Source organism: Vigna umbellata, chromosome 6 (genome assembly GCF_029865625.1).
Source record: "Vigna umbellata cultivar VRB3 chromosome 6, Vumbellata_1.0, whole genome shotgun sequence".
NCBI classification, from domain to species: domain Eukaryota; kingdom Viridiplantae; phylum Streptophyta; class Magnoliopsida; order Fabales; family Fabaceae; genus Vigna; species Vigna umbellata.
This window is the reverse complement of record NC_142170.1, coordinates 9,329,860-9,356,272: the sequence shown is the minus strand read 5'-3', so window position 1 is coordinate 9,356,272 and position 26,413 is coordinate 9,329,860. Positions and strand designations below refer to the sequence as shown.

The following is a 26,413-nucleotide window of genomic DNA, read 5'->3' as shown; positions in this document are numbered from 1 at the left end:
TCGAACATACATCGATATGAGAGGAATCTAGAGACTGTATAGGTATGAGACTATACACTTGAAGGATAGCTTAAAGGAATTGATTTGGCTACTCATATCACCAAAATGCATTTGTTTTTCGGTAGCTTAACTCATAAGAACTCCATAGTTAAGCGTATCAATCTTGTATTTATCAAATGTTAGTAAAAGAATTCAATCACAATTTCTTTCACTCTCCATTTTATGTTTTAGCACTAAACGAATTTTATAACTCTTTTTTCTAATACGCATATTATTAAAATATTAAAGACTAAAGACTATTTTCAATCAGCAGTATTGTAAAATTAAAAACATACAGATATTCGGTCTTACAACAGTGAAATATGGCAGACATAAAGATCTAGTGGTGGAGATTATATATCATAAGTAGATGTTTAAGAGAAAGTTCCTTAATTATTAAGTTGAACAACAACTTTTCCAATATTAGAGCTGGTAAAGAGAGAGGCTAAGCTATCCAAAAAGCTCTCAATTCCAACATTTATTTTGTTCTTTGACGTAACCTTTCCCTCTTTTATGTATCCTTCCATATCTTTAGCAAAATCTCCAAAACGATTCCAATATGATTCAAGCATAAACCCCTCCATCCTCACCTGCTTCCCCACCATATTCAACAGGTTTCTCACCCCTTCTCTTTCGGTCCAAACCTGCTCCATAATCAACTCTTAGTTATTAAAAAACCAACAGATTCATTCTCAGTTAAACAATTATGACTCTAATGTCATTTTCATGAATAATAATGCTTAGTAACATAATTCATATCACCTTGTTATATTGAGATATCATCCCGCAAAGTGGTATCCTTGCATGTTTGTTGACATGGTTAAGAACTGATTCAAGCATTTTACCGCCAACATTATCAAGGTAAACATCAATGCCATTCGGAAAGTATCTGCATAATCTCAAATGTTATTGCAGAACTTCAGGTAAATCTTATCTCAATAGTGCAAGCTTATGTTAATCATTTCAGGGGTAAATTTTCTCAATAGGAATGTCAGGAATTCAAGTATTATTAAACCACAATTAAAAAACATTGACACATAATTTTGAAGAATCAAATTGAGAGCACTGGATTACTTGCTCAAAGCCGCATCATAATCTGATTCCTTATTGTAGTTGAATCCATCGTCATAACCAAATTCTTCTTTGATGAGCTTCACCTGAGAAACCAACCATTGAGCTATGAGTTGAATATCATTGTTAACCCACCCATTCACACCCAATGTCACTCGACCTATATAAGTTGACTTATCCACCAATTCTTGATTTTAATTTTATAAATATAAATGAGAATGAATAACTATGAACAATTTTATTTTAGGACAATGATAAATATTTTAAGCTTTTAAATTTAAGCATAATAGTTAATTTAAGCTTTTAAATTTCAATTTTTTATAAGATTATAAAATAAATTATCTTTTGGATAAATAGACCACCCACAAATGGAGTCAATGTAGTACCAGTCATAAAAGTAACTAGACTTTAGTTTGGATATTGTACAGTGTAAATATTAGTTTCTATTAAAAGTAATAGAGGTTGATTTCTATACTGTATGTAAACTAATTAGAAAATTATGGTTATCAACTTTGAAGGTAGTTTGTAGAAAAGTCAACAAAAACTATCTATGAAATATTGTAATCTGATACAGTGTTACAATTAGCAAAAGATGCATAAATATTTTCCCTATTTACAAACTTTTGTTTAAATATGATTTCTAAATAAAAATCTATATCTTTTATATCATCGCTCTTTTTAAAATAGTTTTTTTTAATTAAGTTTTAAACCTCAATAAATTTGGATATTATTAATTGAGTCTATATTAATTTTTTTATCTATTAAAATAATCAAAATTTGTATATTTTTTTAATTCAATACCTTCGATTTAATTTTTTCGTTGACTAACTTACTAATTATTAACTTGTCTTTTTATATTTCATATTTGTGTATACATATTAAAAGATATGAGATTTTATAATTAATATAAAATTATTTATTATTTTATATTAATTAAATATTGTTTAATTTTAATTACAAAACTTCGTGTCTGTAAAAAACAAATAAATAAGATGATAAAATAAAATATCAGTCACACTACTTAATTAACAAAAATATTAACTAAAAATGTAAAAATTTAAATACTCAATATAAAAAAAATATTTAGTAAAATTTATACGTAAAACTTTATTAAGTCTAAAATTAATTATTATCACAATATAGCCCAATAGTTTTAATTGAAACTGAGTTCAGTCACCAAACTAGCCCGATTTGGCGACACAACTATAATAGGCCCAGAAAACTGGCCTGTCTATGAAAGTAGGGCTTGTATCAATAAGGTCCAAAGAAAACGACCAAAATCCTTTAAAAATCGAATCATGAATGATTATTGATGACCATAAAAGAAAAAAAATATAAGATTACAACCTTTTATTTTTAATGTGGAAATTGACCAGATCACGAGATAAAGAAGGTTTGTTACAAATTTGGATTAATTTAGTTATGAAATTATCTGGGTTTGATTTTAAATTAATTACCGAAAGAGCTAAGTTGTATATAATAGTCATGATTTTGTTTTGAAGTAATCATGAAATACATAAATAATTTCTTAATAATATTGAAATCGTATTTTTTGAATGACGATTTTTGTAAAGACTAAACTTAATTAATCATAAAAATTAACCTCAAAATAAAATCTAATTATGTGATAGAAGTCATTTAACTATATTAAACTTTGCATTGAAGTTAATTCTTGTGATTAATTAAGTTTATTCTTCGAAAAAATCATTTTAATATTATTGAAAAAATCGTGTATGCATCTCACGACTTTTTGGAAACAAAGTTATAACCACAAAGTAGGATTTAGTCCTTTTAGTAATTAATTTAAAATCAGACTTAAATTCATAATTTTAAAAGTAAATTTACTTATATTTGTAAAAAAAACAGATAAAGAATTCCAAATGCACCAAACGAAAAAATATTTATAGTATTTAATGTTAGGGATTATCTATGCAATTTTTTTTATATATATAATTTTTACCTTATAATTTTTTTTTATACTTTCTAACAATTTTTAATTTCTATAATTTATAATAAATTATTCTTAATAAGTAATCATGATAAAAGACGGAAAGTGTTTTTATTATATAATTATAGCAATTAATAGAAATAAATTGTTTTTTCAGTCATGTTTCTATATATTTTATTGATAATTTTTTTCAATAAGTTATATTTTATTTTTTATTAGTGTACGAGAAAAAGGTCCTCCGATATTTATTTTCAGTAACAGATTTTTGGAAACTTTAATTGAAAATTGAATCAATAAAAAATGGATTTATATTTCAATTATTTTATTTAAGTAATTACACAGTTTAATTAATGTTGAAGAGAGTAACTTGATATGAGGAAATGTCCAATTTTAAAGCATTGCAAATAAATTTTTACTATTCATTTAGAATTGAAATTCCTCTAAAGTCAGAAAAAGTAAACTGAGAGAGCAAACAAGTTTACCATTACTTTAAAATTATTTATGTTAATAAAGTATTCTAATTATAGTTATTAGACATCTGTCTCCAACTAAAAGTATCACAAAAACGGAAGCAAATCTTTTTCATAAATTATTTTTAAAAAAAATAATTTCAAATAAATAAACAGTCACATTTTTTATTATAAATCTCCTCAATGATTCGAATGTGAAAGTTTTGAAACGTGCATCACCACAACCAGACATTCTCAGTGGTGGGACATTGACGATGACACGCCGGGAGCAACAATTATTATTTTTAAATAATATTATCCACAGAAGGATTAAAAAGTATCTCAAAAGCACAAAGAAAAATATGAAATAAAGATTTATTTTGAAAACCCTTGTAGATTCTCCCATTTTATTTTTAAAATATATAAAATAAAAAATTAGCTGTATGTTGAAAATAAAAAGAAAATTAAGAAAATGTTTCTAAAAGCCCTGTTGTGAGATGTTAACATTATGCACGTGGATTGTGAAGTAAAATTAAAAATGTGAGGAAGTAAAAGAAGATTTGGGAAATGAAATTACCTTATCATCTGAACCAGTGCTTCCGATGACTCTACAACCACGGATCTTAGCTAACTGCCCAGCACTCATACCAACCGCACCGGAGGCAGCAGATATGAACACATTGGAGCCGGGTTTCGGGTCTCCCAGAACCACTATTCCCACCCATGCCGCAAACCCTGGTACTCCTGCACGCATAATCACATACAATAAATTCTAATAATTCCTAGGTGCTTCCTTAATTGCGTTTCTGATTTTCATTAAGCATAAATACCTAAGGCACTTAGATAATCCGGCAACGAAATTCCACTAGCAGAGTCAATTTTCCGAAGTATACTCGAGGAAGGAACTATACAGTACTCAGCCACCGGAGCAGAAGGGGCTAAGACTAGATCGCCCTCCCTGTACTTGCTGTCTTTAGATCCAACTACCTTCCCAACTGCATACGCTGTAATCACCTGGTTGGGTTGGTATTGCGGAATGAAGAGGCCGTCCAAGGTGCCGGTGAGTCGGGTGCGGAGGTATGGGTCGACGGAGACAAAGAGAATCTGGAGGGAGACGTGGTGGTCGGGGATTGAATGAGAGGCTAGTGAGAGAGTGACGGTTCGGAGTTTGAGATTGTCCGAGGTTGGAACACCCTCCGGCGAATATGCAGCTAAGTACCATTCTCTGCTTTCTACAACGCCGTCCATCTTTCTCCTCACTGCAGGCGATTTGGATCTCACAAAGAAATAAATTATCATAAAGATTGTAAATAAAGGGAAAACAAGAAATAAATTATCATAAAAATTGTAAATAAAGGAAAAATAAAATCGCTAGAAGGAGGGCTTGAACCTCCGACCTTGTGGTTAACAGCCACACGCTCTAACCAACTGAGCTATTCCAGCCCGGATGATTATTGGTGTTTCACTTTATATAAAACCACTAAGTTTTGTTTCGTTGCAATTTATGTATTTATTTGAATTCATGGAATACAGTAAATGAATTAAGTATGTGAAGATATGCATATTATTCTCAAACGAATATATATGACTTATTGAAAATGACTTTAAATTTAATTATCGACTAAACATATATGATTTTATTTGTATAATTGAAAAGGAAACACGTCGTATAATTTTAGGTAAAAGTGTTAGTTGTTATGTATAGAAAGATGTGTCCATCACTGACTTCATTAATAAAATTGTTGTGTGCTAATGTTTTTATTCATTATCAACAGTTTAGAAGTGTCTATTCTTTTAAATAATATTTTTTTACGTTCAATTTATTATGTATAAAATAACTTTTATGTTCAGCAACATTTTTCTATACCAACAGCATAAAAATTAGCATGCATTTGATAAATGGTTAGTTTGTTATGTTAAAAACCTCTTTTAGATGGTCTTATAAATTTAAAAATAAAAATTTGCTTTGTATTACATTTCACATCTTGAATATCTCGTCTTATGTGCTAAGATTTATTATGTCAACAACATTTATAAAAGTTAGATAATTATGATCCAAAATAAAACATTATATTATATAATAGATCATTTTGACAAACAAAAATATAAAGTTATTACAATTATCTAATAATACTAAAAGAGATTTTATATATACGAATCTTCTATAATCAAAACTATCTACAAAAGTAAAACTAAAAGAAGACTAAGTATCCGCAACATCTCTATCCAAGGTCTGTTCCAAAGTGATCTCATCTCCCTCTGCTTACACCTACCAGATGATCATAACAAAGAGAATAAGCAAAGAACATACAAACACAATCACAAGGAAAAATGGTAAGCTAGATTTAAAACAATACATCATATATGTTAAAACATTTCACATAATAATCATATACATAATATAGATCAACTCAAGCATCTTGGCATACAAAGACCTAAACCGATTGTTCAGACTTAGAAAGAATGTTGAGTTATGCACTTGTAGTGACCACTACTGTTTTGCAAAGTCCCTGCCAATTGGGTTGCACACTACCACACATCACAAGGTTAGCCTGTACCGCGTCATAAGCCATACTAGAAGCACCTAGACTAAGACCTTCTGCTACTCTCACCACATGCGTCAAACCTCTCTATATGAGAATGCATGACCATTAGAGTGTCAAGAAAACTCCCAAAACTGAGCTACTTACATTCATTCTAACACACTTGAACTACACCAAGAAGTTCCACCTTGGAACTAACTTTCTTAACTTTGAAACCATTTGAAATCATATACATGTACCCTTTCACTTTTACATTGCATACTAATCAACACTTTGAAACAACTCTTAAGAATCCTCCTTAGGACTCTTATACATCTCATTTCATTCAAATATAAGTTAAAAACATTTCTACATATCATACAACAAACTAATATATATTTTAAATCCATATATATAGGTAAAAGGATTAAAAACATTTCTACATATTTTAAATTTTTTATATGATTTTTGAATAATTTAGAAACCAAATATATATTTCCCAATTAATTTTATAGATACTAAAAGTTGATTACGAACCGGAAATGTGTATATAGATTTAAAGTTTTGAATCCTTTTGATTATAATTCTTATGTTTGAAATCATTTAACACAATAGAGTCATATTCTAAAGAATTGTACAGAATAATTTTTTGTATGGAATATGTGGAAGGGAAGAATTTGGTTTAATTGAATACTGTCATATAAACTAAAACGTTTGTTTTTCAAAAGTTGTTGACTTGTTAATTTAGAGATAAAAAAAAAAGTATGGTTTTATAATCTATGTATTCTTTGTATTGGAATATTGTTGTAATTTAAAATATAGAAGTATTAGTTTTTCTATAAAATCCAGAAACCTTATGATCAATGGAGTTTTAATTAAAGAATATCTTATAAAAGAGACTATATATATATATATATATATATATATATATATATATATATATATGAAACACCTGTAAATATCTTATAGTATCTGACATTTATATAGTTCTCTCATTTATTAATATGGTTGTGGGAATTGTTAAAGGAAGTTTCTTAAGATTTTTGTAATTTTCTTCTTTCAATTCGGTAATTCAGTTTATAAAATCTTTTTAAGTCTTTTCTTGAGATTAAATTGACTATCATTATTATTAAGATGATTTGAAGAATAAGAAACTATAATAATTTTCATGTTTCAATTGTTTTGACTCATGCTGTTTTTAAAATTAAGTTGTTGGTGTATATGATTAAGAATAAGTTTAAGCAAAATAATATTGTTTCAAAATTTGCAAGAATTTTTAATATTCAAATTAGGAAGAATAGAGTAGTTTCATTTTACGGATGTATTATGACCCTTTCCATATGTAATTGCCTTAACGTATATTGATGATGATGATGTTTATGGGAGTTATCTTCTTTAGCTACATGTGGTGATATTTTTAAAGGTAGTTAGAATAATATATGATAGTTTTTTAACTTTTTCATTAGGAGTGTATATTTTCATTTGTGTTAAGTTTATGAGAATCATTTATAATTTGGATTACATTCAAGAAAAGATTTTTAAAGACTTTGGCTAAGAGGATTTTTGATTTTGTTTATTAAAATTTCTTAGATCAATAAATAGTTCGTTGAAATTATAAAGAGATGACGACGATAATTGTATTTTTGTAAACATGTGAAGTTTCAAGTTTTTAATGTTTTTTTGTGAGAAATATTGAAATGTAAATTTTATTATGAGTATTATGTGATCCTATCATTGGTCCTTTTATTTATTTACACTTTTTAATCAATACCATATACTTATATTTTATATTTCTTTCCTTAAAATATTAGTATGGTGAAAAACTTTTTCGTTATTAACTTGATGTGCAAATTTTCAAAAGCAGAAAACAAAACTATAAAAAAAAAAAAAATGAAGAGTTTAACAGGAAAACGCAATGAAAAACAAAAAAGAAAATGAAAAGACAGAAGTTGAGTCTAATTGATATTATTGAAGGTATAATCGAAAGGTGGCAGTTGTTGGGCCACGGAGAAGAGAGAATCGTAGTAGCTGTGAAGCAACTGTGAAAGAAGCTGCTGCTGAATATTTCCATTCAAAACCTTCACAGAATTCAACTCCAAAAGTGCCAAGTGTAGGGTAACTTTTCGTTTAGTCATGCCTCAAAAATCCTACACCTTACACCTCATCCTAGTCCTTTGCAACACTCCTTATAACACTTCTCTTTCTTACCCCATTATTTCCCTCTCTAAACCTGTTACGTCACTTTTTCAAATTTAGATTTCATCAAACACAAATTATGTCACTGTATTTTCTTTGCTCTGTCACTCACTAGACCTGTGGGGTCTTCTACTTCTGTGGCTTACTTGCCTCACACTATTTCCAAAAATCCCATCCTGCCTCTTTAACCAGATATCTCTATAAAAACCTGCACAACATACCCAGTTTCGCAGCCAAGCACCAACACAAACACCACCGGAGGTCATAAAGAGCTCAGATTTGAGAACCCTTTTGAGGCAACAAAATGGCTCAGTGCATCTCAACAAAGAAAAGCCACCAACGTTCTCGCTTTCGAAGGAGATTCTCCGCCACCTTCAAAGAGTACAGAGGCAGGTTCTACATCCTCAGAAGATGCCTGATCATGTTACTGTGCTGGCATGAATATGAGTAATGCCAAGCCTCTTCTACTTCCTAGAACAAACAAACTATTTAGTACGTATATATCTATTTTCTGTTAGCTGGTTTAGTTTAGTATATATATATATATATATATATATATATATATATATATATATATATAACGTAATCAAGGTGTATTTTTTCTTTGATAAAAGAGTTCAAAGTGTGTTTTCACCGTTAATCAATTTATGAAATAGACTGTAGTTGTTAATTCTCAAAAGTGTTAATTATATGATTGAAAATTCAGTCCTTCCTTCTTCTTCGTATTCACGTGGTGTATGCATGGTAGTTCGCAGCACTATTTAATGGCGTGCTGTGGTTAGTCGTTCTCACATGCAGTAGCTACCTACTATACTATATTTTTATGAACATATATATCCATTGCTCATGTCACATGCTTATCAAACTTAAAGGTCTATTGAGTATTTTTGAGTAGCCATAACTATATGCCGGATTCGGTGATATGAATGAATAAAGGAAGTGGAACCCAAGTCTTTATTGTTATAGTTTTGTTTTAATTGCACCCTGGTTTTTTCCTTTTGGTTGTAACAATATATAGTCTCAATCTGCATATATAACCAGGCAAATTTATTAAAACTCGCCTGACATATCCACCATCATATTATGCTCACAAATCAACATGGGTTATGTTTTCTCTTTACCTTTGCTGTCTGAGGAGTGTTAGATGAAAAGTCTTTTCGTAAGTGATGATTCATAAGGGTATAAGGATGTTCAATCGAGAACTTCTTAATCTGCACAAGATTAACATTAATGTGCTCCTTTACAAAGAATGTGGTTTCAAATCTTTCAAAAACAGACATCATTTGGTCATGTGATAATAAAAATGTTACGAATATATAGATTTTAAATTTAGTAAAACGGACACTGATGATTTTTCCCTTGAATAATTATGTAAGTTTTTATCATGTTGGTTTTTGTGAAAAGAGAAAAGATAAATTAAACATTTTTATGTTGCTTTCTGCATATGATTAAATGAAAAATTAATTCATTAAGAAAACTAAAATGATGATAGGTTGGTACATTTTTTAAAGAAACTGTTTTTTTATGTCGTATATTTTGTCAAAGGACTTTGTTAACAGATAAATTCTCTCACCTTATCTGCGGATTTAATTAATCAGAAATGGTTCTTGTTTGATATTTTGATTGAGATGTTTTAAAGTCTGGACCCAACCAAGTTATTGTTTGGCTTTACAGCTTGTCAATTTATTCAACCATTGTTTCAATTTTCAAAGCAAGGAAGGAAAAAGTAAAAAGTGAAATGACTTTTAAATTATTTTATTGGTAAAAAATATTTTTTGGCAAGATATCATGTTTTCTTGTCTTCAAATCGTTCCTTGAATAAAACTGACAAGGCTTAAATTTGGAAAAATAATATAATTTATGCACGATTAATTTTAAAAGGGAAATAATATCAAAAAGTTTTTCCTTTTTGTGTCATTTCAAAATATCATAAATAATGTTGAACAAAAAAAAAAGATTTTAAATAAAAGAAAATAAATTATTCTAGATTGGTCTAAACTTGATAATTACGTAACGCGATTGACCAAACATGGGTCTGTTCTAGAATGTTCCTATCGCACGGTCCCACTTATCTAATAATCATGAATAGGCAAAATCAACAATTAGACACGCTCATTTTTCTGTTTTGCTTGGAAGAGAACAACATTATTTTTAGAATTAAAAATTATTTTAATATCGTGAAAAAGTATGTTCATAATTTCATAAGCAGGCAGTGATATTGTACAAGGATTACATAGTTAAATATGTGAGATAAAAATACAATTAATTGATAATTTGGATAAATTGATCTGCCAAAAGAATTGAAAAACAGGAAGTTAGAAACAAAAAATATAAAAGAAAACAAATTAATGTTCAATGTTACTTTTATTTTTTGTGATGATGATGTGATGAAAGAAGGGTGGAATGATGGAAATGAATAAATAAATTACCTCATCTTATTATTTTCTTTAAGATAAAAACAAAAACATATGAATAGAATAAAATAGATGATGAAATAAAACTTCCTTTTACACATGTTTTTTCTGAGAAATTTTTTTGTATCAAGTGATCACATGTTGACTATTAGACTGGTCGACTAGGTCGATCACTAGGTTGATTTGATTGACCATCTAGGCTAATCATTCAGATCGACCATCCAAATCGATCACCTAGACTGATCAGGCTGACCAACCGATCAGGTCGATAATATGGTTAAATTATTATTTAGAACTTCTGCATGACCCTCTCACATGTTTTGGATGAGCATAACAGAGTGCAGTCTAGCTTCCCAATAGCTTGATCAATCTCTTACATGACCTGCTCCGGTTTGCTACAGTGCTCAGTTGGCCTCCTACGTGATCAACTCTAGTCTATTATAGTGTTCCTCAACAAAATGTAATTATGGGCAGTCTGGTCAGTCTAATGGTCGGCCTAATCAACCTAGTCAATCTGATGGCTTAATGGTTAACCTAGTAGTCGACTTGTAGTCTATGATAGAATTTTTAAATATTTTATATTATAATTTTCTGTTATACCATAATAGAAAATTTATATTTTAGAGTATTTATTTTATAAAATTTTTAAGTTCAAATTAATATTTTAGTAGCTGTGGAACACAAGAAAAATATTTACTTTTGAAAAATAAATATATTTCAATATATAAAGTATTATAATTGAAATTCACAAAAACTAAATATTTGAATACTAAATATCTATTTAAACTTAGAATACAAAATGTATATTTTTTATACAATGTTATTTCAAGGTTAATACATTTTTAGGTTTAAATTATGTTGTAAAATTGAATTCGTTTTTATTCCATACTTTATGTATAAAATTATATTTTAAGCTTATTGTTAAATTGTTTACACATATTTTGCAACTCAAATTTTAATATTGGAACACTATTTAATACTTAAAAAATTTAATAACGTTAGATTAAAAGTATTATATATCGATTTATTATTAAAGTTTATGATTAACATATATAAAAAATTTAAAATATTAAATTTTGTATTTAAACTTTTAGTGACGGTAAACATATTTAATATTATTTTCATTTATCATGATCTGGCTTTACAAAAATATTAAAGACCAAAGATTGAGAAAAAAAATAATTTAAGGTGAATCTCTAAAAACTATATTATAGGATAAATCTCCTGAAATGATTATTAGTCACTAACACTTTAAAAAAGCATCATAACTTTCAGTTATTTATAACAGCCAACCATCTTAAATGTTGCTCCGACTAAAATACAAATAAGAAAATAAAAAAAAATGTTATAGAAGCACGTGTGTGTATTTAAACTACCGAGTCTTATATATACTTTAATTTTCATACAACACAACACAAGTATATGTTTTTGTTTTCTCTCACTACTTTTTGGGAGTTGCTCCCTCCACCTCCACACATCTCTTCCTCCACCTCCCCAATTTTCTAAAATGCCAATTATATCCTTCTAAAATGACAATTATAGGTCTTATAGGCGAAACGGATGTCTGAACTCTTCCGTAAAGCTTCTTCTCCATTTCTCCATTTCCGTAAGGGTGCCACATGCCTTTGATGGATCATCCTTTGAAAAGCTAATGTCAACCCCACCAACGCATCTCAATTCTTCTCCCTTCTTATAACCAGGTTCACCTTCGCTGGATAATTTCCATGAGAAACTGTCCTCTGTGATCAGCTTTTCCCTGAGAATGTCTTGTGTGCTGAAAAGCGTGATAGATGTTAAGGATTGAAAGAAAGGGAATAAAAAAATTTCAATTATGGAATGTAGAATTGTAGAGACGTAACGTTATCCAAGTTTGGTGATCTCGCCAAGATTCTCGCGATTGTGATGGTTCTTCAGGTGCTTCTTCCATTGAGCAACACAAAAACCAGAGCTGTCTGAACTCTTTCTCGTACGCTGTCCTACTTGCATGTTGGGTCGATACCTATAGGCCACATATGACATCCTTAAACGGATGTCAACATCCGTTTAAGGCAAAACGGATGTCGACATCCATTTCGCCTTAAACGGATGTTGACATCCGTTGAAGGATGTCATCCGTCCAGAGGCAGCGTTGCTTTTTCGTTTCGTTTTTATTTTATGGCTCATGCAAGGATTATAGGCTTGGATATTAAAAGGATTATTGGAAGTATGGGAAGGCTTTAGGGCTTAGGATTATAGGAAGGATTATGACTACGTACCTGGAGAGGAACCACGACAAGGACACTACACCATAAACGCACTGCACCACCTACTGTACCGAGAACAAGAGGAAGATTGCTTGATAATTCTTTTCACGATCACCAAGCTTTGCAGAAAAATATTTTACTCATACAAGGAACTACGTAGATTATCAGTTAAATATGTTATAAATGAATAAAATTAAAAAACAATAATTTTAAAAGTAAAATTTTACTGAGGGGCAAAATAGTAAAGAAAAGGTGGAGGAAGGGGCAAAAAAGTAAAGGGGAGGTGGAGGAAGAGATGTGTGGGGGTGGAGGGAGCAACTCCCCTACTTTTTTCATATTTTAACCCGAATAAAAAAAAGCGTTGGTTAAGGGCTTTTTTCTCTTGGCAAGCCCATTTTTGGCTATCTAAAACAAGGAAACCCAACAAACAAACTGAATACCATAAGCTGAAAGCAACTTAAATGAAAGGACGTTTTTAATAACCCGAATTTAAACCTATTTACAAAAAAAATATTGAACCACACAGCTTTAATATATTTAGGACAATATATTCAAGACAATGATAGATTAACACATCCACATTCATTTTAACACAACTTTTATAATAAAAGAATGAAAAATAATATATCGAATAAGTGTAAAAATGTGTCAAATATATTTTGTCCTTAGTAAAAAATTTCATTTATAAGATATTTGGCGGTTCTCAATAAAAAAGAAGAAGCAAAAAGTCTTTTTAATTTAGTACCTAAAGCACTTGTAAGGATTTAGCACAAGTTTTTTTGTGTTGAAAACTTTACTGGGAAAGCAAGGCGACAAGTGGTGCAATAAATTAGGAGACAGCTTGAATTGTGAGATGTTAAGCAAAGGATTGTGGTATTTGGAGATAAGAAATGAAAGAGTGTGCATGTGAAAGAGTTTGATATTGCATGAGATGGTAAGGAATCTCTGAACCTATGAGAGGTTATGAATGGCAGTAGCAGAGGCCAAAAACCAAAATGCAAAGCTTATTTTTTACTGTTATTAATGCAGATTGAAGAAAACCAACATCCCTCTTCCTCTGCCCCATAATCCATAAATGCTAACATTAAAACCCACAGATTTGTCTCCTCTCTGCCCTTTATCACCATTCCTCTATGTACCTCTTTAAATTAATATTCCAACTTCCTCACTTGAAGGGTTGTTGCATATTTAATGCAACTTCTTCAATGTTACCATTACCAGCCTTCTCATCTTCTCCTCTTCCTTCTGTAATACCACTTCAACATAACATCTCTCCCTCTCTCTCTCTCTCTCTCTTAATCTTTTTCTCCATTCACAACACTCCATTCTTCTTTTCATTTTTACTTCAATGCTTCCAAACCCTAACAAACATAACATCATCGACCCTCCTTTTTTTATATCTTTTCACAGTTTCAAGTTTTGTTTTTGTTTTCGTACGTATATCTGTGTTGCTTGCACATGCATGTCTCTCTCTCGGAGGGGAAGGATGGACCGGTTTAACGGGATATTGGTCCGGTTCAATGAGAAAGCAATGCTCAAAATGTCTCAGGCCCTGCTTTTCGATTGAGCCGTGCCAATATCACGTGCCACTGCTCCTAAAACCCCTGAACAACCCTTCTCTTCTCATCAAACTTTGCAGGTATCGTATAAATTTTTTAGATGAGTTAAATATTCTCACACCAGAATTTGTCTCACTTATAGATATACTTACACATTAATTATCGACTCACTAGACTTTTTCTTCTGCAAAAAAGAAAAAAAAAATCAGAGTTTCATGTTGTCCTTAAATACTATCATTGTTGAATGGACCAACCTGTCGTGTTTGGTGTTTTATTTTGTACTGGAGTTGCATATTATATCCTTGTCACTGTTCTCGTTTTGTTTCTGATGTTCCTTTACATTGTCTTTTTACATGAGAGTGTCTTGCATTTTCTCTCTATAATAGAAGTGCAATAATATATGTTCCTCTTTTTACTCAATTATATTGTTTGAGTTATGATGAATATAATCAGTGACCTACAAGCTTTGAATCTTACGACAGCATATATAATGCATCTTTTCTTTAAGCATTGTTTGTTTCTTCTCTCTTTGTCTTTGCTTTTTCTTAGGTTTAGTTCCTCCCAGTTTTTTTTTTTTCTTTTCTAAATATTGATCATATTTCATTTTAAGTACCAGAAATGTGTTTATCACATTTCTTTACGATTGAAATGAATTGACGAATACATGTAGAAAGTTATTTATGAACACCATATGTTATTCTTCAACACTTGAGGAGCGGGATTCTAAACTTTGTTGGGCATATCCATTTTAAATCAAGCTAGAAAAGGAAAAAGAGAAAATAACTATTAATATGGTGATAAAGAAAGAGATAGGAATAGTAGTAAATATAATATTTTAATGCATAAAGGTGTACGTATATCATGTTTTAAATACTGAAAAAAAGTTTTCAAAATGTGACGTTTTTATCTTGAAAGATAGAAAAGGAAAACTCATTTACAACAGAAATAGTTCGTAGATGATCATGTTTTTTATTTATTGAATTGGTATAGTGACCCTACCTGTGTTTTTGAAATTTTTTTAACAGGGATCGATAATTTTTCCAATGTCTACTTGTTTATTTTGAAATTTGAATCATGTTGGTACATGGACATCGTTAAGTAAAAATATAAAAAATTCAAATCTCAATTCAACCTAAATACCGAAAAATGATACTTTCAGATACGTATATTTTCTACGTTAATTTGATATCACCTTTTCTTTCTATTTTTTATTCTCTATTTTCTTAAAAAATACAGAAATTTAAATTTATATAACCATTTTCATCCTTATACTACATGTCATGAATGTAAAAATAAGTATCATTATTCTAAATACACGGAACGATAATACATGTTTACATTTGACATAAAGATAAAATGTATATATATAAAAAATAATTTTTTGTACTTTAAAAAAGAAAAATATTAAAAGAGAATAATGTAAAGTAAATATAAAATATTTGTGAATATCAAAAGTATATTTTTAAAATACACTGTGTCAGATGGCCATAAAGTTTAAATCCCGCAGTAGATTTAGAAGTCCTTCTCAAGAGTGAAGACAAAAATGAAAAAAACAATTACTCAAATCGACATTCTATTGTGTCCATTACTGATTTTAGGTTAGGAGAAATATTTATTTTATATGATTAGCTTTATAATTTATCAGGGAAAACACACGTGTTATGATGTGTTAAGTGACTGAGGGTTTTTTTTATTATAAATAATTAATTTAATTTTAAAAAATAAATAAATTTAAATGCACAGTGGTTTAAAATAGTAACATAGTTGTTATGTAGTAAGATATTTATTACATAAAATATCTTAGATATTTTAAACACTTAAGTAACTAACCACATTTTTAGGTAAGGTGATTATTTTTATTTTGCTTATAAATACAGTAACAGGGCAAAGGTCCAGGTAGGTTCTCTTTATGTTTTAGAGTCCCTGAATAATATTTCAGAGCAGTATCATAATCACTCTCTTGAGAGCTGAGGCTCCATAATTCACATCAACAACAATTGAAGAAGAGCAAGCGTCCACACAACCAGGAGCAACGAAGACACACCGGAAAATATCTACACCAAAACAATAGTCATTTTAATTTAAAAATAATTAAATTTAAATTAACAGTTATTTAAAAATAAAAATATAATTATTGAAGTTTAAATATTTTACATTGATAGAACTTCAACTTTAAAAACTTGTATACATGTGACCTGTGACAACTTGTCCATTTTTATTTTTTTTAAACCGTTCATTTCCGTAAATTTTTAAAAGAATTGCACAAGAAAGGTGCATTTGCCTTCAAAATAAGTAAATATTTAAATTATAATTTATGTTTTAGATTTATAAGGAATGATTTAATGTGTGGGCATAAGATTTAAAATGTTGAAATAAGATAATGGTGTACCTTAATTTTACCAAAGATAACGATATTTTGACAATATTTTTTTGACAATATTTTAACATTATCTATGTGTCATTCTGTGATTGGTCTATATTAATGTTTATGATTATTATTATTGATTGTAAAATAATTTTAGTGTTAAAATGTTGTAAAGAAAATGTTGTAAAGAAAATGTTGATCCAAAGTAAGACTAAAGGAGTAATAATTAGATGACATTACTTTTCCTGGAATTACCTTCATTTGGCAGTTGACATCACTTACTTTTCTCACTGTTAGAATCTGTAGGACTGACTGAACACAGATTTAGTTGCTTATTCTCATTGTTTCTTTTTTAGTTTACTGACAATATTAATTAAAGAATATCCTTTTTAGTATTAACTTAATATTTACTGTTACTTCTCTTTCATCTACGTAAAAGGATAAAATATTTAATAAATAAGTGGAAGTTGTGATATAATTCAAATGTTAAATTATGTTTAGTTTTTTTTTATTTCACCATTAAAAAACACACATAAAACCTTTTTTCACACATGAAATACATAATGTCAAAAATGAAAATGGTTATGAATAAAGTCTAGACTCACGTAAATATTCTCTTTTACATTTTTTTCATTATAAATTTAGGTATGTCAAAGTAAAGTCAATTCTTATAAGTTTCATGTAAAACATATTTTCATAACAAACATTTTTTTCATAAAGAAAAATATCTTTCATTTTTCGTTCTGAATGAAAATAAGGAGAAGTGTCAATCTTTATTAAGTCCAAAATAAGTAATTTAAATTGTTTTTACATGTATTTTTATTTTATTTTAGGAGAAAATAAATATTTTAAAAATGATATCAATTTTCCACGTTTAACTAAAGGTTTTCTATTGCATTGGATATTGTGGGATACTGATATTTTTCATTTATGTAATTGATTCTTCAACACAAATTTAGTTTCAAAAGAACATTTTCCGTGCTTTTCCTTAAATTATGGTTCTTTGTCTTTTAAAATTATTTTTATGGTCTTATCACGATTTCGATTGTAACATTGATCAAATGTACTAACTTACTAGTAAGCTAGATAAACTCACCCCATCTTGCCCAACAAAACTTTTGAAGATAATCTCTACATGACCCTAATATAAATTGCAAATGGAAACCAAGAGATAGAAGTAACACATATTTACTTAACAGGGACTTCTAATTTCACTACAATTGCTTTTAGTAATGTTTTTATTTTCGGAATCCTTACTTTCAACATGCAATTAATCGTATTAATTGGATATCACCCGCCTTTCACAATTCGTATAAAAAAGAAAAAAGAAAAAACACACTCCAGATCTTATTCCTCTACCTAAGCATGACACAAACACACATTAAACCATAAATTTCAACCTAAACTATGCATAAATCAATAAGATCCACAAACAGAACACAACAATGTCGCGTTATGAAGTACGAAACCTAACATAAATAATTTCAGTCAAACACCAAAAAACTGAAACGAAAACGAAAAAAAAACAAAAGAAATTATTTGTATACGTAATGAGCGAGCTAGACACAGGGAGAGAGGATTGAAGATTTCAGATCTTAAATTGACTTATTCAAATAACATTGCAAAGCAGATTGAAAAATGTGAAAGAACGAAGGAACAAATGAATACCTGTGATCCAGACAGGGATTGAGGGGAGAACGAATCTGGAGGAAGCGCGAAGCAGATAAACGAAGAAGAACGATAATAAATTAAATGAAAAAAAGGAAGAAAAACGAAAACAAAAGGATGGGAGTGTAGAAACACGAAACGTCGATGGAGATAGGGACAGATACAGATTGTTCAAAGGAAATAAGAAAGAAGATTGGTTAGAGATTCATTCAGATTTGTGAAGCCAAGTGGAGAGCGATGATTCCGATGCTGTTAAAGCTGGGAAGATTGTCCGAAAAAAAAAATAACATGAACATTCTACCGTATGTCAATTCTACTCTTTAAGGAGAAATACCAAAGTGTAATTTATTTAAAAATGAGACTAAAAGTAAATTCGTTTATTAGTTTAGAAATTAAAAACATATTTAACGTTTAATATTATAAGAATTTTTGTAATTATTGTATAAACTTTTTCTTAAAAATTAAATTCGTTGATAAAACTAAACTATAATTAATTTTAGAATTTAAATTATCAATAAAAGTATTTATTAATAAACTTTATCGATAAATTAAAATTTGTATTATATAGGAATATTTTTGTTGATTACGTAATAATGAATTAAATATATTTTTACTCTTATACATACATGAACACAAATTTGGAGCTAGCTTCCGTATTAACTTTTGATACAATTTGTTTTTTAAATTTTAAAACGGAATACTTATAATCTTTCTCATCCAACTATGTAAAACTGTTTTTATGTGTTAAATTGCATTTTATGTTAAGTTTAAATTATTTATCCTATTTAATATGTTTCTATTTAATATGTTTCAATTCAAATGTTAATTTAAAATATCATTTAACATAGTAGAAAAAACTAACAATGTTGATTTAAAAGAATTATATCAATTTATATTTAGAGTTTAAGAATCAAACTATATTTAAGTTTGAGAGATAGAAAAATTATAATTTCATATATAAGATTAAAAACTTAAAATATATTTAATCCTAAAATAATTAAAGATGTAAATCAAGAAAAAAAACAAAATAAAAAAAAAATAAAAACTCCTCTTGTACATAAATAAAAATATATTTAAATATTAGATTTGATTACTTTTTATTTTTTCATAAATATTAATTTTGTATAGAGTATTAAAAAATGTTATAATTTTAATAGAATTTTAATTATTTAATTTTTTTACTGTGTGATGTAATTATTATATTGTTCTATCATTTTATTATTTATTTTCTCGTGTTAAAAATAAAACATTTTACAATAATTAAAATAATATTATAATTACAGCAAAACAACAAATAATTTTTATTATTTTAATATAATGTATATTAGTTACACCACTTCATATTTTTAAATACATACAAAAAGATTAACTAGACAAAATAATAGTTGTCACCCAAATTAAACAAAAAATATACAAAATTTTAGTTAAATTTTTTTTTTTAACATTTAATAAATAAAGAAATTAATACAACCTCAATTAAAAATACACAGAGTTAAAATTTAATTAAATCTAAATATTATTAACAAAAGAACATCTATACTTCCAAAAGCACATTCTCCCTCAAATCTTATAAATGGAACTTTTAGCCTTTTAAAAGAATACATATTTCTACACCCATTAAATTTATATATATCTCGGGAACTCGGAAGAGGAAAAATTGGAAAACAAAATATGTGGAAAATAATAAATATGATAAAAAGGACGTGTAAAATTACAGTGTTTTTTTCTTTGTCGGAACCAAATAACGCTCAACAAGTTAAAAAGTAACAAAAAGATAAATCAAGAGGTTAATTAGGTTCTTTAAAAGATATCATGTAAAATTACCAGCTCTTCTTGAAAATTAATTTTTCAATTTTTAAAGTTATATTTATTATTTATAACTGCACGTAACCACAAACAAGAAATATATAATGTTCTATTGACTAGGCAATTTTAAATCAGGTGTTATTGAAAAACACTTTTAAGATAAAATTTAAAAAGAAATTATTAATACTTTAAACTCACTCATAGTTAAATTAACTTTACAAAAACTTGATAATGTAAAGTTTACAAACACTCTGCTGAAACTCGATCTTTGAAAACAGTTATTAAATTGGATAGTCATTTGCTTGGTGAAAAGATTTTTAGCCTAATTAAAGCAGTTCGTCTTTGTTAGTTCACACGATTTACTTAGTAGGGAATCCCTTATTATAAAAAAGAAAAAGAATAAATTTCACTTACAAATCTTTTTTTTTTCTATTATTATCGCCGTTCAGTATAAGTCATGATCATGGTTGTTTCCCCTTTTTGTCGTTTAATCTCTTTTACAAAACATGGTTTTGAGTTTGTGGGACACATGCTCAAGTTGTTAAGAAATCCTTTGAGAACATTTGTTTAGTACTTAAATATTAGGTTCCGACCAGGAGTCGTGTCCCAGCTGCAGTGAAGTTGTACCTTAATAACATCAATGAAAACGGCATCATTTTACTTAAGATAATTATATTTTAACAACATTTTAACATCATTTATTATTAGTTATTATGTGATTGGTTTATGTTAATATTTATGATTATTATTATTAACTATTAGTTATTATGTGATTGGTCTATATTAATATTTATGATTATTATTATTAATTGTGAAATAATTTTAAATCTATCAGTGACAAATAAATAATATCAAAATATTATCAAAAGAATATTGTAAATTATTATCACACTTGGTACGGGAAGGTGATTTCCAGAACGAAAGTGATAGTTGCAACTCCAAGTCTTCTAATACATTTTCTGCACCCCTTTCTTTACGCCTAGGCTTTTAATTTAATCAATTCATTAACAGTACTTCATTACCAATTGTACATGTCTGTTGGATAGGGTAGTTGGGCCCACCATGTGGTGAGAGTAGAGAGCTAAATCCCTAAACTTGTAATTTTCTCACTTTGGACTTTTGTAAATCGTTGACCCCATAAAAAGAAAGACTTTTCAACGTCACATCCCCATTGTGGTAGTACCTAACTCCACCCTATGTTTTATTTTAGAGAAATATATCACATTTTTACATTTATAATTTTTGGTAATTTTCACAGTGGTAGTATCTAACTTCACCGTATGTTTTATTTTAGAAAATAATATTCATTTAACATAGATACAAAGATAAAATAATTTTAAAAATATTAAATTTTGTATTTAAAAAAAAAGTAAAAAATAGATAAAGTCAAATCAACGTAAAAATTTAGACATGTAAAATAATCATTTTCCCTTATTTTATTTGTTTCAAACTTGCAATTTTCAACACGCTAGGAACCTCATAGGAAACAGTGTTAAGTGACTTAATGTCTTAGAAAACCGCAGAAAAAGGTGGCAGAATCAAGTAGATGTAAGGTCCAATGTGTTTAGGTATTTCCATTCATGGGAATTAAAAGGTTTGAATTGGCAATGGCCAAGTTGCAACTTCAAAAGGTTTTGGTTTTTCCCCTTATTATTGGGAACCATTTAATGTATTGTATGTTTGGTGTTTGTTGCATATAATTAAGAAGACAGAAAAAAAGTGGTCAGTGTTCTAGGATTGTGAATCTGCTCTTATGGTATTGCATGTGAGGAAGTAAAAGAAACGAAAGGAAGAAAACAGCAATATCCAACCAAATCTATATCTACATTTATTAGGAGCTTGATAGGTATGGAACTATTAACACATAGAGTGCCCCATCAAGCATCAAAGAATTGGTGGGGTGGACTATCCAATGCTCAATCCCCTTCAAGTCCTTTCCTTTTGGTTTTTTCTCCTTCTCTCTTTCTTTCTCTCTCCTCATCTATAGTAAAATGAAAATTCTCTATACTTTCCCAAAACTATGCAAAAACAAAAACAACATTCATTCTAGCTGCCATGCCACTAGAAAGAGGCACTCCACAAAGCTTTTTCACCTTCCCCACATCTCTTGTGAACCTCTTTGATCCTTTCAGCAGACCTGCAAATTCCACTGCAAGTCCAATCAAATGAAGCAACACAAACATTTCCTGCCTGTGCTTTCCATTCACAATCTGCAACATCGAAATGTACAACGTTATTAATCAATCAATAAACTCTCCAAATGAATAATTTTGGAGAAAAAATCTTCACCTGGTGGTGTACCACAGCAGAGTCTTCGATCATCTATGTGGTCCACATCAAGTCCAATAAACCAAGAGCCTAGTGAGACATCCTCATTGGCATACTTGTGGAGAACTTGCCTGAGACAAAGACATACACATTTTTAAGCCAAAATCTTTGCATCATCACATCACCGTTTTAGTCCATAAGTTTTCTTTGAATTGCTTTTTCCCGATACAAGTTAGATGTACCACTCACTTGTTGTTTGAAATGTATGCAGCCAGATCTTTTGAAATGGCATACAACTGTCCCGTGGCATGACGGAAATACTTGTTTCCAGCCTCACCAAATTTCCAGTATTCTGGCTCGTGGTACCTTACCCCTCTGCAAGAAAGTGGGCAAGTAAGAACGTAGAAATGAAAGTAGTACATCTTTGCAACTCTTTCATCAAAATGTACAAGGATAACAGAAAAAGATCCTCACTTTTGAGAAAGAACAGGCCCAGATTTCATGCATCCAATGTACACCCGTGGTTTTGATCGGTGTCTCACTAGAGTTTGTCCTAGTGTCGCTGAAAAAAGAATGAATATTGTTGTGATATGCAGAGTATGAACAAGAATCCAACAATTTTAATCACAAACTCCTCATGCGAGGTTAGTTTATGAGAGATCGAGAAAGCTTACATACCTATATTTACGTGAACATCGTCATCAACTTTGATATAGAAGTCAGCATCCCATAAGTTAACAGCAGTGGCAAAGTAGGTCCTTGTCTTTGCTGACAATTCAAGGTATCCCTCAACGTGATCCTGCAGAATCAAAGCACTCAGATTTCAAAACTGTTGCGTATCTTTTAATCTTTCCTTGGAATAAATCAGATCATGCTGCTTTGTCAAGTGTTTATTCAAGTTGAGACGATATGAGTGAAAAGAGACAAATAGGACCATTACCAGTCTCAGAAAATCTCCATGCTTCTTATCTTCTGCTTCAATTGCTCTGTCTAGGATACCCCCTGATGTGGCACTGGTGACAGAAAGGAAAAATAAAAAGGTTCAAGTTACAATTACTTCAATATAAATATGACAACAAGATGAACCACATCGTATTTGTATCAATTAATTTATGATACTAGTGCACCTCAGATTAAACTAAAAGCAAGAGAGCTGAGATATGCACCTATGACCAATTACAAATCGGATGATAATGCCCTTCTCTTCCTCTAGCTTCTTTCTTTTCTCGCCTATTTACCATTTTATCACAAGAACACATTATAAGAAACTAAGGGCAAAAAAGGAGAAAAAAAAGTACCCACAAGAAATAACTGGGAAGAAAGGATGAAAAATCATGCAATTATGAACCTTGTGGCATCCATGTCTCACGAACTGAGTCTCTTCTTTTTCTGCTGCTGAAAGCAGTGTTTATTCCTACGACCATTAGGTACCTTCTTCTACCAGATGATTCACTCATCTTCATATTTGCTGGTACTGGAGCACCACTTCGTATAGACTCCTGAGCTGCCTTTGCAGCTGCTAATTCCATCTCCAAGTTTGAAATAGTCTTATCAAGGTTTCTACATTCCATGCAGTTACACATCTTTAGCATAAAAACAACAATTAAATAAAATAAACTACTACCAATGGTAAGATAAGTATAACTCACTGTATGGCATTTTGTGTCTTGGAAACCTCTCTATAGATGCCTTTACTTTCACGCTTCACTTCCTTCTCTTGCAACTGAGGGAGACAAGCACACAAACATAGGAATTTCACATGATTTTACATCATACCCGAAATTCAAGCTATACTGTCATTGAGAACTACCAAGCAACTATCAAAACTGATCAAGCAGGGGAAAAATGTAACAAATGCTTACGATTCTTGTATTACAACCCTCTGAAACTACATTCAATTTTTCAGCTTCCATGGCTGTTGTTCGTCCAAGTCCTTTAGGTTCAGGCATAGTCCACATCCTGCTACACATTAAATTTCATATAAGCAAAGCACCACAATAACTGTGTAACAAAGTACCGCAGTAGGTACATAAACATGATACGTTATAGTCAAATCAGAACCTGAGAACAAATAAATATGTTAAGTTGTTAAAGAAACTACGAACGTTGAACTAGAAATGAGTCTATTATGATGTGCAAGTACAAAAATAAATTTAAAAAACCGAAGCACCCCCAAATATGTTGGACCATCGCTATTTAACAAGAAGGCAGATCCCAAAACAAAAGGTCCATCATTCAACGTTTCACCAACTTGTAAATATAAAAATAAGTCCTTCAGTTGCAACTACCATAGGAAAGACTAAGAGTGTCAATCAATTATTACATGTCAGAGGTCTTCTTCCACATTGATTAGTGAGAATGATATGACAAGCAGTGATGTGTGCTGTAACTAAGATAAACCAGTGATTTCTTTTTCATCCACAGAAAGGAACTATTCAGGTAAACTTGCTGTTAGGATTGCGAACATCAACGGTGAAAACTGAACTTGGACTTGATTGTTAGCAAAAATTGAAAGATGTTGAGCCGAGCAGAGTGTTATGTGACATGTCATTAGAATTTTGTAGTCAGTGATATTAAAGAAGATATGGAAATTTCAACAGAACACTGAAAAGGATAGGATCTTTAATTCAGCTTATCCAATACAGATCCATTCCACTTCTTCTTTGAGTTTTTATATATTGAACTATGGTGAGAAGAGTATGAGTTGACTTAAAAACTGAGTTCATAAAAACTGGAAACATGTAAACAAAAATTCGATGAATTAAACAAGCAATTAAAAACCAGCTGAATCTTGACGTTTATTATAAAGATCTGAGAGCATGAAATATATGATGAATAGGACTAAACAGAATCTAGAAAGCCCTGAAGAAACTATCAATCAAAATAAGGAGACAGAGAAAAACAGAGAATTGATATACCTGTTGGTGAAAACCATCCCGGCACAGAAGCTTCCAATACAGAGAAAAATAACCCATTTCTTAGACATAACACTTTTGGGAAGCAAGTCTCCCCTGCTTTTCCAAGTCATTGTTTTATATACTCTTCAAAAAAAAATCTTCCAACTTTGCACTCAACAAGAAAAATCCATGTTAAAAATCACGAACCAAATTGCAAGAGGCAGCTAAAGGTGCAGGAAAGGAAGATAATTTGGAAGTGGGCACCTTGGGAGAAAAGAACAAGAGGCGAAGAGAGAGAGAGAGAATAAGAACAGAGAGATGCTCTGTTTTGGTTTCCTGATTCTACTTTGTTGCTTTCTTTATCCTATACCACGCTATGCTTTGCTTTGTGTAGTTATGTTCTCTCTCTCTTTGGTGTGTGTGTTTGTGTTTGCTGGTAAAGGAAGTTGAAGGAGAAGGGAAGTGAGAAGACTGACTTCCTAACCGCCCAGTTTTATAATAGCATATTACCAAACCGTCCCTGTCGGGGCCATCCTTAATTTAATGACAGTTCAGTAACTGTGTTTTTCCCATCACATGATCACTCCCTTCTTTCTCAATCTCTATGTCCATATCCTCCTCACCCATTTTTCAACAACAACATATCATTCACTCAACTCATCAACATGTCAACATTTATTTTTATTTAATTTAATCACTATTTTTTTAATTTCAGTTTGTTATGGTGTTATGCTTAAAGTTTTATAAACAGTAACTTCTAATTTGTTTTAGGAATATATTCACATGGATCATTCATCTTTGGAAATAATAATTTTTTAATTAAGGGTTAAATATGTTTTTAGTCCCTAAATTATTGGCCGTTTCTGGTTTTCGTCCCTCTTTCAAAGTAAGGTATAATTTGGTCCTCATTCTTTTCGAAACGTTCGTTTTAGTCCGGTTTAAATCTTCATTTGTTGTTAAATGACAAC

The 26,413-nt window shown here is 29.8% G+C and overlaps 2 protein-coding genes and 1 non-coding gene across 4 annotated transcripts; all 3 read right to left on the bottom strand.

The window, feature by feature from the left end:
* Positions 1 to 297: 297 nt before the first annotated feature.
* On the bottom strand, positions 298 to 4,821 carry LOC124846823 ((+)-pulegone reductase-like). The gene is made up of 5 exons (XM_047324185.2): positions 4,338 to 4,821; positions 4,085 to 4,251; positions 1,114 to 1,196; positions 802 to 928; positions 298 to 683 (listed from the first exon to the last, which is right to left on the bottom strand). Exons 1-5 carry the CDS (start codon positions 4,804 to 4,806, stop codon positions 429 to 431), a joined length of 1,101 nt encoding a protein of 366 aa, XP_047180141.2. The 5' UTR covers positions 4,807 to 4,821; the 3' UTR covers positions 298 to 428.
* A 55-nt stretch (positions 4,822 to 4,876) lies between these two features.
* Positions 4,877 to 4,950, bottom strand: TRNAN-GUU (transfer RNA asparagine (anticodon GUU)). The gene has a single exon. It is a non-coding gene; the product is annotated as a tRNA-Asn (tRNA).
* Positions 4,951 to 22,085: 17,135 nt separating this feature from the next.
* Positions 22,086 to 25,915, bottom strand: LOC124819656 (Galactosyltransferase family protein). Of its 2 annotated transcripts, none has more exons than XM_047291212.2 (11): positions 25,467 to 25,915; positions 24,411 to 24,510; positions 24,198 to 24,271; positions 23,897 to 24,108; positions 23,715 to 23,778; positions 23,489 to 23,561; positions 23,227 to 23,347; positions 23,023 to 23,110; positions 22,798 to 22,923; positions 22,570 to 22,679; positions 22,086 to 22,490 (listed from the first exon to the last, which is right to left on the bottom strand). In XM_047291212.2, the coding sequence occupies exons 1-11, from the start codon at positions 25,574 to 25,576 to the stop codon at positions 22,342 to 22,344; spliced, it is 1,227 nt and encodes a 408-aa protein (XP_047147168.2). In that variant the 5' UTR covers positions 25,577 to 25,915; the 3' UTR covers positions 22,086 to 22,341. The 2 variants fall into 2 exon arrangements, with proteins under 2 accessions (XP_047147168.2, XP_047147169.2); XM_047291213.2 differs by having other exon boundaries at positions 24,411 to 24,507; positions 25,467 to 25,914.
* Between the last annotated feature and the right edge of the window lie 498 nt (positions 25,916 to 26,413).